At 44.4% G+C, this 12,178-nt stretch overlaps 1 protein-coding gene across 1 annotated transcript in view; it reads left to right on the top strand.

Annotated features, from left to right (window-relative positions):
• Window positions 1-11,553, top strand: part of LOC112075115 (mitoferrin-2) — a 13,566-nt gene extending 2,013 nt beyond the window's left edge. The window contains exon 3 of the mRNA XM_024142151.2: window positions 7,338-11,553. Coding sequence (XP_023997919.2) covers window positions 7,338-7,921 — 584 coding nt within the window. The 3' untranslated portion in view covers window positions 7,922-11,553. The remainder of the gene's footprint in view (window positions 1-7,337) is intronic.
• The last annotated feature ends 625 nt before the right edge of the window (window positions 11,554-12,178 follow it).

Raw genomic sequence — 12,178 nt, forward strand, 5'->3', positions numbered from 1 at the left:
AGATCTTCTCCAGATCCTTCAGGTTTCTGGCTGTCGCTGGGCAATACGGACTTTCAGCTCCCTCCAAAGATTTTCTATTGGGTTCAGGTCTGGAGACTGGCTAGGCCACTCCAGGACCTTGAGATGCTTCTTACGGAGCCACTCCTTAGTTGCCATGGCTGTGTGCTTCGTGTCGTTGTCATGCTGGAAGACCCAGCCACGACCCATCTTCAATGCTCTTACTGAGGGAAGGAGGTTGTGGCCAAGATCTCGCGATACATGGCCCCATCCATCCTCCCCTCAATACGGTGCAGTCGTCCTGTCCCCTTTGCAGAAAAGCATCCCCAAAGAATGATGTTTCCACCTCAAGCTTCACGGTTAGGATGGTTTCTTGGGTGTGTACTAATCCTTTTCTTCTCCAAACACGGCGAGTGGAGTTTAGACCAAAAAGCTCTATTAATGTCTCATCAGACCACATGACCTTCTCCAATTCCTCTTCTGGATCATCCAGATGGTCATTGGCAAACTTCAGACGGGCCTGGACATGCGCTGGCTTGAGCAGGGGGACCTTGCGTGCGCTGCAGGATTTAATCCATGACGGCGTAGTGGTTACGTAATGGTTTTTCTTTGAGACTGTGGTCCCACGCTCTCTTCAGGTCATTTAACTAGTCCTGCCGTGTAGTTCTGGGCTGATCCCTCACCTTCCTCATGATTCATTGATGCCCCACGAGGTGAGATCTTGCATGGAGCCCCAGACTGAGGGTGATTGGACCGGTTCATCTTGAACTTCTTCCATTTTCTAATTAATTTGCGCCAACAGTTGTTGCCTTCTCACCAAGCTTCTTACCTATTGTCCTGTAGCCCATCCCAGCCTTGTGCAGGTCTACAATTTATCCCTGATGTCCTTACACAGCTCTCTGGTCTTGGCCATTGTGTGAGAGGTGGGAGTCTGTTTGATTGAGTGGGTGGACAGGTGTCCTTTATACAGGTTAACGAGTTCAAACAGGTGCAGTTAATACAGGTAATGAGTGGAGAACAGGAGGGCTTCTTAAAGAAAAACTAACAAGGTCTGTGAGAGCCGGAAATTTCTTACTGGTTGGTAGGTGATCAAATACTTATGTCATGCAATAAAATGCAAATTAATTACTTAAAAATCATATACAGATGTGATTTTCTGGATTTTTGTTTTTAAATTCCGTCTCTCACAGTTGAAGTGTACCTATGTGATAAAAAATTTACAGACCTTCTACAGTGCTTTGTAAGTAGCGAAAACCTGCAAACGGCAGTGTATCAAATACTTGTTACTCCCCACTGTATGTCTCAGAGAAACACATGTGCTTATTTGACCTGAATTCAATTACCTAATTTCAGGTCAGATAACGTTTCTGTATACAATGGAAGGCGACTTGTCGTCAGAGATACCTGGTCCAACCGTGGGGAAATGCATAAACAACTTGTATTAACGTTAAAAAGTACAGACCAGAATCGACCCCTGCGGGAACTTTGGAATATCCAGGAACCTGATTACATCATGGGGAGTTCCATCTTGTTAAGTAATTTTTTAAACCAGTTACATGCAGGGCTGCAAGCCAATTTGAGGAAAGCCTCCGGAATTGGTAATGAGTGAATTCAACAGTATTCGAAAGGTCAATGAGATGTCAATGTGCCTTTTAGCCAGTCGAGTTAACCACATCAAGGAGGATGCAGGCAGGATGAAGTGCATGGACCCTGTCTAAAACTGTGTACATTTAGAATACATTTCAAAGATAAGAAAGATCTTAGCTGAGAATGAATCAAGGGATTCTAATAGTTAGCAAAGACAGTTCTGAAATTAGGCAAATAATTAGTTACATGGCATATGGCTTTACGTGACAGATTGACTGATCAGTTGACAAAAAATTAACTTTTTTGGGTTTTCCAATAATCTCATCGTAGGCGGCTGACGGGATGTTTAAAGCTCTACCAGCGTTTCTGGCAATTAGGTCAGCTGGCTGCTCTACTGTGTATCATAATTCCTTTTGTATTCCTCGCAGCGTCTGACTGCACTCTCTGGCTGGCTCCGAGTATCCATAGCAACGGGCTCAGCTTGGGCTTGCTTCTACTCAATGCAAGGACATACGGATAGCATTAGCTGTTACTACTTTCTCTCACTCAATAATCCCTTGAGTTTATCGGAGTATAATTATTTTCTGCAAATAATCCCTCCTGTATATTTGGTGATGAAACACTTATGACACCATGTATGATACTTAGCCAGATATCATTGAACTACGCAGCAGAGCCCGAGCAATGCCTCCACATCAAAATGTTAGTGATGGATTTAATGATCCCGCTGCCCTGCCCGTACCTAGTTATTGATGAACAGGCCCTACTCGACCCTAACGTCGGGACCCGTCGGGCCGGCCTGGTAACAGAGCTCTAATGTCAAGCTCTAACCCACCCTGTATCTGCCAGCTGTTGGCTGGAGCGGACGCTGCCAAGACCAGAGTGGACACACTCGCAATGTAACGACAACAATGGTTTTGACAAAAACCATCAGATAGAGTTGAAAATGCGATGGAAACCCATTTAACTTGGCTTTTTTTTAACTGAAAAACCAAAGTAATTTTTATGTACACTACGTAAATCAGGCACAGCCTTTAATCCGCAACAAGTCAATTTGATGGAAACATGCCGGGGGGAAATGTGCCTATTGTTTTTATGCAGATTTTAGAATATTACAAGAAAATGTGGTCGCCATTGGAGGGAAAATCTATCTAGTGAAAGAATGTAGCAGCTACATTTCAAAAGGTTTTTGCTTAACTTAATCCTTGCATTTAACTTTCTACCGGAGAAAATGACACCTGAGAAAATACCGGAGAATGGTATCCTACACATCAGTCAGAGCGCTGTCTGGTGATCCAATGACAAGAGACGATATATTATTCATCAGAGCGCTGTCTGGTGATCAATGACAAGAGACGAATATATTATTTCTCAGAGCGCTGTCGGGTGATCCAATGACAAGAGACGATATATTATTTCATCAGAGCGCTGTCTGGTGATCCAATGACAAGAGACGATATATTATTTCATCAGAGCGCTGCTGGTGACCAATGACCAAGAGAATATATTATTTTCATCAGAGCGCTGTCTGGTGATCCAATGACAAGAGACGATATATTATTTCATCAGAGCGCTGTCTTGGGTACAAGACAAAGACGATATATTATTCATCAGAGAAGTGCAGCTGCAGCATGAAACGCACTCCTTTTTACATTCATGATTTGGAGCAGAAACAAAAGCAAAGTAGCGTTTGCAAAACGCAGCAAGACATTTATTTAGCATTTTATCTTCCCTTTTCTGCATGACAAAGCCTTGCTGTTAACCTCGACCCCTGTACACAACACAGTACCCCAACACACGTTAGACACAACACCAGTCGCACACACACACAGTACGCACACATAACAAAGTACGCACGCAACACACAAAGTACGCACGCACACACACAAAGTACGCACGCACACACACAAATTGTACGCACGCACACACACAAAGTACGCACGCACACACATCAAAGTAGTACGCACACGCACGTATTGCACGCACACACACAAAGGTATGGCACATGCACGCACACACACAAAGTATGCCATGCACGCACACACACAAAGTATGCTGCACGCACACACACACACAACTATGCTCGCACAAAGTATGTACGCATACCACACACAAACGTACGCACTAACACACAGTTTTTACCTTCTGCTGTGTTCATGATTGCCATTCATGGAGTACAGTGGCCATGGCAGCCCTGCCACCCCCCCCCCCCCCCCCCCCCCTCCCCCACCCCCCCCCTTTTCCTGTTAGAAAGAGACAGCAGAGGACAGAGAGAGGGTTTACACAGTCCTGCAGTAAGCTCAAAAACAACAGCAGTGGCGCAATCTTTCCCTCATACTTTTCCTAATCTGTCGGTTCTCTCAGTGAACCGTTGGTCAATATAGCAACATTGCTAATACTCTAAGGTACAGTTATGTTCGCAACATTGTCTAAGTCTCAGTGAATGTGTGGCTGTGACACATGTACCATTAGCAAAGTGGCTGTTCGCTCCCGGGTGGACCACGTTGCTTGAAGTGAGAACTTGAGCTCAAACAGGCAAAGTACAGAGCAGGCGTCCCCTCCCCCTATCGCCATGACATTCAGTCCCATCTGTAGGGAGGAGTGGGCCAAAATCCCTGCTGCAGTGTGTGCAAACCTAGTCAAGAACTACAGGAAACGTATGATCTCTGTAATTGCAAACAAAGGTTTCTGTACCAAATATTAAGTTCTGCTTTTCTGATGTATCAAATACTTATGTCATGCAATAAAATGCGAATTAATTACTTAAAAATCATACAATGTGATTTTCTGGATTTTTGTTTTAAATTCAGTCTCTCGCAGTTGAAGTGTACCTATGATAAAAATTACAGACCTCTACATGCTTTGTAAGTAGGAAAACCTGCAAAATCGGCAGTGTATCAAATACTTGTTCTCCCCACTGTATATAAAAATAGCTCTGATTTAAGCATGTATTTTGGATGGTGTCCTTATTGATTGCGTCCCTGTTTACAAATATCTGGGCATCTGGATAGATGAAAGCTGTCTTTTAAAAATAATATTGATAGTAAAAAATCTGAGAATAAAAATGGTCTTCTGTAGAAATAGGTCCTGCCTCTCGCTAAATAGCAGAAAGCAGRTTATTCAGTTGCCGTTCCTATCGGTCGTAGCCTATGGCGACATCATCTGTATGAACGCAGCTGCCACTTCATTGAAGCTGTTAGATGCAGTTTGTCATGGCGCACTGCGCTTTATTACGGGTGACAATTTTAGTGCTCATCGCTGCATTCTTCTGATGTCRCGTAGGTTGATACATTGCTATGTTTATTCATTTCTAAAGCCCTTTTACAAAAAGTCCCTGCTGTACCTAACATCTTCACTAAACTTTAGACATGCTTGTTACCACACCCAGTCTCAGGGATGGTTAACTCTGGAAATTCCTTTGGTCTCTACAGAGTTANACCTAACATCTTCACTAAACTTTAGACATGCTTGTTACCACACCCAGTCTCAGGGATGGTTAACTCTGGAAATTCCTTTGGTCTCTACAGAGTTAGATAAATCAGCTTTTAGTTTGTTCCACAAATGAGGTGCAAAAATCTTCAAAATGTTGTTGAATGTGATGTTCTGGTGCCTCTAGGTCAATTCAGTAAGCTGATTGGGGACCTAATTAATGATGAATGTGATGTTCTGGTGCCTCTAGGTCCATCCAGAAAGCTGATTGAGGACCTAATTAATGATGAATGTGATGTTCTGGTGCCTCTAGGTCCATTCAGAAAGCTGATTGAGGACCTAATTAATGATGAATGTGATGTTCTGGTGACTCCATGGCAATTCACAAAGCTGATTGAAACCTAATTAATGATGAATGTGATGTTCTGGTCCCTATAGGTCCATTCAGAAAGCTGGCATAAGTAATTTTACAGACACAAAGATTCCACCTTGTCTAGTGTGTTTTATCAACATTTGGGAAGTTTGTGCTCTTTCCAACAGGCCTGTCATGAAATGTTTTATCGGACATTAAAAGGTTGGATGAAAACCTGGTTTATGATAAACAGAAATATATATCAAAGCACATTTTTTTAATTGTTAGCTCATTTACTAATATGCTGCTAGCCAAATAACATTGCACTTCTGTCTGTCATCTGATGGAAGCGATTTTCTGTGGAATGTGTTGCAGTTATGTATTTTGTGTGATGAAAAACTAGAGTTGCACGCTCTATTAAAGCAAAAAAAAAAACGGACTTTTGATATAAAACACAGGTGAAATGGTTTAAGACGCAGAGTTTTTGATGGTGTGGGTTTTGAAAATGCGGAGTTCTGAGAGCTAAATGCGACCGTGTGTGTGTGTGTGTGTGTGTGTGTGTGTGTGTGTGTGTGTACACACTACAGTGATGTGATGTCACCTGATAAACACTGTAGATATCTGCAGCGTCAGACTCCCTGATACATTAATAGAACAGTAATCCCTTCTCTGTCTGAATATGTACAGCACCTCCCCACAACTCTTTATATACTGCTACAGGACACTAGGGGGAGCTCTGAGACTGGACTGGGGGTGCCCATTAGGAGCAGCACCTGGGTAGAAGTTGCTAGTAGGCACAGATATAGGATCAGCTTACATTAGTCATATCCTATCCTTGACCTTTAGGGCAGGAAAAGTAAAACTGGCCTTAGATCAGTGTTGAGGGTTAGCATCATCTAACTAAAGGGGCATCGGAACMCACATCTGTGAGTGTCATTAGTCGACCGGTTTGCAGGTGTGTGTTTACATCCTGCTCCCTCAAGTGTATAGCATTAACATCCGCTGGCTCACACACATCTGGCCATGGTGATTGGTGTTTCCATAGCAACCTSACCAGGCCCAGGTGTGCCAGCCAGCTGTGCCATTGGTCCACCGGCTGGGTCACTAGGGACGGGATTGGACGCTTTGAACTTTCTGGTGTTCTGAATTCCATTAAGCCCCATTTCCTTTTACTTTCCTAAGTAGTGTTTCCTTTAGAGACTGGTTTCATCTCATTCTGATTGGCTGCAGTGGGGAATCCCTTGATGGTGTGTCTCAACTGTATCCCTCATTAAAAGCCTAATATCTCTGTTTTGACTAGATGTGGTACTCTTTTCCTTTCAACTATTATTTTCTTCTCTGTCCTCCCATCACCTGTTCTTTCTTCCTCTCCCTTTTCCTCTAGGCTGACCTTCCTCTTCCGTTTCTTCTAGGCTGAACTTCCTCTCCTCTTCCTTTTCCTCCTCTAGGCTGAACTTCCTCTCCCTTTTCCTCTAGGCTGACCTTCCTCTTCCGTTTCCTCTAGGCTGACCTTCCTCTCCCTTTTCCTCCTCTAGGCTGAACTTCCTCTCCCTTTTCCTCTAGGCTGACCTTCCCTCTTCCGTTTCTTCTAGGCTGAACTTCCTCTCCCTTTTCCTCCTCTAGGCTGAACTTCCTCTCCCTTTCCTCCTCTAGGCTGACCTTCCTCTTCCATTTCTTCTAGGCTGAACTTCCTCTCCTCTCCCTTTTCCTCCTCTAGGCTGAACTTCCTCTCCTCCCTTTTCCTCCTCTAGGCTGAAATTCCTCTCCTCCCTTTTCCTCCTCTAGGCTGAACTTCCTCTCTTCCCTTTTTCTCCTCAAGGCTGAACTTCCCTTTCCTCCTCTAGGCTGACCTTCCTCCCTTTCCTCCTCTAGGCTGAACTTCCTCTCTGTCTGGTTGTGTACTTTAAAAGCTCCAGTGTGTTTTCAACATCTGTTCCTTTTTCTTTCTAAACTCTCTTTCTCTCCCCCCTAGTGGTGAAGCAGCGTATGCAGATGTACAACTCCCCGTACCGCGGCGTGTCTGACTGCATGGGCTCCATCTGGAGGCGCGAGGGCCCCGGGGCCTTCTACCGCTCCTACACAACGCAGCTGACCATGAACGTCCCCTTCCAGGCTCTCCACTTCATGACCTACGAGTACCTCCAGGAGCTGCTCAACCCCCACAGACAGTACAACCCCTCCTCTCACGTCATCTCCGGGGCGCTTGCCGGGGCCATTGCCGCCGCCGCCACCACCCCGCTGGAYGTCTGTAAGACCCTCCTCAACACCCAGGAGGCCCTAGCGGTCCATGCCGAGGTCCCAGGAGCGCTGGAGGTTGGAGCGAGTGTAGGGACGGCGTCGGCCACTGGGGGGCGCCGCATCTCGGGGTTAGGGGAGGCGTTCCGGACTGTGTACAGGATGGGGGGCGGGGCGGCGTTCTTTAAGGGCGTCCAGGCCAGGATCATCTATCAGATGCCCTCCACCGCCATCAGCTGGTCCGTCTACGAGTTCTTCAAATACGTCATCACCAAGCGCCAGTACGAGAGAAGGCTGCACCACCGAGACGGAGAGAAGTAGAGAGGGAGGGACGACCTTCACTCAAAATGTCCCCCAAGGAACCCACCCCCATAGAGATGTACTAGAGAGCTCAGCTCCTATCTTTGGGCCAAGTTCCCCCTCCATCTAACTCTATAACCACCCCACAGTAACCCCACCTCTGACCATTTGACCTCTGACCTTCTAAACTAACCAGGAAATAAAAGCCCCTCCCCCTAGTGTTTTTGACTAGAAGAGATACAGCTTTTGTCAAAATTCACCTTACACAGCAGATTTAGAACTTACGCAGCAGGTTAGGAGAATTGCCGTAGAAGTTTAGGAGAATTAGGTTAAGGTAAGGAAAAGTGTAAGGGTTAGCAAAAGTGAAGTTTTGTTTTTTGTTGCCAAAAGCTGTGTCCCATCTATACCTGACCTCCTCTTATCCCCTCACATAGGAGAACAAGTCCCCATCTTTSACACAGTTTATTATAGGCATACTGTACATGGCACTTTAAATCAAATATACACTCACTGGCCAGTTTATTAGGTACACCCATCTAGTACCGGGTCAGACTCCCTTTGCCTCCAGAACAGCCTGAATTCTTTGGGGCATGGATTCTACAAAGTGTTGGAAACGTTATTTTCTCAATTGGTATCAAGGGACCTAAGGTGTGGCAGGAAACATTCCCCACCAGTACACCACCGCCACCAGGCTGTACCGTTGACACCAGGCAGGATGAGTCCATGGACTCATGCTGCATACGCCAAATTATGACTCTGCATCAGCTTGACGCAACAGGAACCGGGATTTGTCAGACCAGGCGATGTTGTTCCATTCCTCAATTGTCCAGTGTTGGTGATTGTGTGCCCACTGGAGCTGCTTCCTGTTGTTTTTAGCTGATAGGAGTGGAACCCGGTGTGGTTGTCTGCTGCAATAGCCCATCTGTGACAAGGACCGACATGTTGTGTGTTCTGAGATGATGTTCTGCACACCACTGTTGTACTGCTCCGTTATCTGTCTGTCTGTGGCCCACCTGTTACCTTGCACCACTCTAGCCGTTCTCCTTTGACCTCTCTCATCAACGAGATGTTTTCCCCCGGGACTGCCACTGACTGGATGTTTTTTGTTTGTCGTGCCATTCTCGGTAAACCCTAGACTGTCGTGTGTGAAAAGCCCAGGAGGGCAGACTGATGAGATACTGGATCTGGCATACAACAATCATACCTGGCACCAACAATCATACCACGCTCAACGTCGGTTAGGTCACTCGTTTTGCCAATTCTAACGTTCAATGGAACCGTAACTGAATGCCTCGATGCCTGTCTGCCTGCTTTATATAGCAAGCCCTGGACACGTGACTCACTGTCTGTAGGAGCCATCCATTTTGGTGAATGAGCTGATGTACCTAATAAACTGTCCAGTTACTGTCTATATTATTAGAATTTATATTTCTGCATTTCCCTACTATAACCACTAGGGGGATTTGAGTCTCGTCCTGTCCTCCATTGACTTTATGGACAGATCTAAAAGAGTCCCAATAATATCTACTTTCTCCTGCAAATGTGCACTCGTTCACTACTTCCCACAAATCTAATAGCATTGGGTTGGTGGAGGCATGGGCYAGTCAGTTTCCACCATATTTCTTATACCAGTCATTTCCTTTTAAWTCAGTGAAGGGAAGTGAACAAGGGCACACTTTGGGAGGAAGGTGAGGTCATGGGGACGTAGACCAAGTGAAGACATCTGTATTGGGTGATGACTGGAGTCAGTGTATTCAGCATTAAGGATATATCTATAGTCACTACTACCACTGGACTATATTTAGATTAACGTCTAGCATTCTGAAATGGGAAGTAAATTCACCAGAAATTGTTTCATGCAATTTAAAACAATAACGGCCTTTTCCATCTTTGAGATAGTGACTTGGCTTGTGTTAACTTATTTCTCCGCCTGTACGTATACATTGAGGAATATGAGTATTTTGACTTGAAATGTTCAAAACATTGGAGTTGATCAAGGCAGTGGTGTTGACTGTGTGTGGATGTGACTGACTGAATGAGGAAGAGAGAAATAAATAAAATAGGAGTGCAAAGCGCTAGAACATTGAGTGCAAAGCGCTAGAACATTGAGTGCAAAGCGCTAGAACATTGAGTGCAAAGCGCTAGAACATTGAGTGCAAAGCGCTAGAACATTGAGTGCAAAGTGCTAGAACAGCATATAGAGAATAATGTGCCGTTTGGGACAGAACCTCTGAGGATGGTAGGAGGGTGTACTACACCTCCAGTCTACCAGACTGTTGAGAGTTATGGGCTTTGTTTCAGATGGCACCCTATTCCCTTTATAGTGCACTACTTACAGGGAGAAGAATACCTTTCCCTTGAGAGTGCGTGTAGTGTCCCAAATGGCATCTTGGCCCCTATATAGTGTATTACTTTTGATCACGGCTCATATGGATCTGGTCAAAAGTAGTGCACTATATAGGGAATAGGGTGCCATTTGGGACRGAACCTTCTGACCACGCACCGCTTTCTAGCACTTATAGTCATTTACAGTTATGTGTGGTGACTAATCATTTAAATAGTAACTTACATACATGTAKTTACTTATCCTATGGTAACTAATCATTTAAATAGTAACTTACWTACATGTAGTTACTTATCCTATGGTAACTTTTAGCAACATTTACTACGTACACACGGCCTTCGAATCAGCCGCCATGAGTCAAACGCACAAATACAAAGTCCTACTGGACCCTAACCTTCATTTCTGAAGCCATATTATTACAGGAAAGAACATGTGTGAATAGGAATACTCTATCCTAGATGAACTCATTCTACCTGTAAAGGAGTAGAGTTTCAGACAAGTGTTCTGGAACCGACCTGATAAGTGAAGATTTAATATATAGSTTCCTTCATATTATGGTTGGAAAATTCTGGGAACTTTTCAAAATTCTCAGTTTATCCAGAAATGTTCCTGTAATCATTAGGAAAAAAGCAGGGCATCCTGAATCCCCAATGACCTGTTGAAAACTTGGAATTTTGGGGAAGTTAGGGGAATTTTGGATCCTTGTAATAGATTACTTGGCAGGATATCCCCCTCATATAGACTAACCAACTGCCACCCAGAACGGCACCCTATAGAACATATAGGTAGAAACAACATACTACAACATACTGAATACACAAGTAGCGAACAATGTTTTGAATATGTTAACAGTTAACTTAAAGGGGAAGTTCACTATTTTACAACTTTGTCAGATGGTTCCTCATCCTGAAAGTAGTCTATGGGCCAGAAGAAACGTATCAATGCTTCAGGGTTTTTTAAACAACCACTACAAAATTCAGTCAACTTTAGCCACCGCTAGCTCCTAAAATACTGAACTTCCCCTTTAAAGGAGTTGGTGAGAGAAAAGATAACTGAATGTAGAATGTGTGTTTCCTGCCGTATGCCATGTTTGGGAGTGGAAACCAAAGACTGAAAGAACGGGGGATGGGTGAATTTGATGTGATGAAAAATTAGGAAAAGCTAGAGAAGAGGATTGATCTGTAGTGAAAGAGAAACTTCTTCCTGTATTATTTTGTGAATTGTAAATAAATAGTCGCTAACGGGCAGCACCTCGCAGAAGCAGGGTCTTCTCTTGGGACTGCTGCCCCCATGTGCTGGAGAGAAATGATCCATGACAATGTGTCCTGTCTCTCTTTTTGTGTGAAAATGTTCTGTAAGAAATGTCTGTTATTTTAACCGTAAAACAATGGAAAAGTGCATGTTACAGCTGCAGTCTGTAACTTTTTATTTTGTCGTAGAAAGTATTGCCCCTGCACTTTATATACTAAGGTGGCTGGTATTGCTCGTCCCTAACTCTCAATCCTTACCCCTCTTCCATCCCTACCCCTCCTCCTCACAAACCCTGTGTCATCTGTCTGCCCGTGTGCGTAGGCCTATATTTTCAAGAATAACCTCAGCTGTAGCCAGCCTATACAGCCCTGTCCATAGTTTGATGAATTGTGTGTCAGTGGTGTTTTTAATGTGGGAAGAAAATCTAAACCCTCTTCATCAGTGATGCAGCTGGTGGCAGATGAAACACACAGACAATGGCTTCAGCCCAAATTGCACCCTATTCCCTATTTAGTGCACTACTTTTGACCAGGGCCTATAGGGCTCTAGTCAAAAGTAGTGCACTCTGTAGGGTAATTTGGGACGCAGGATAATAACTCACATCATCATAACTCACATCATCATAGCCTTGAGTGGATGGTGTGTAAATAACATCCGTCATAATTAAGTTTGATAATATGGCG

Source organism: Salvelinus sp. IW2-2015, unplaced genomic scaffold (assembly GCF_002910315.2).
Source record: "Salvelinus sp. IW2-2015 unplaced genomic scaffold, ASM291031v2 Un_scaffold2990, whole genome shotgun sequence".
Classification (NCBI taxonomy): domain Eukaryota; kingdom Metazoa; phylum Chordata; class Actinopteri; order Salmoniformes; family Salmonidae; genus Salvelinus; species Salvelinus sp. IW2-2015.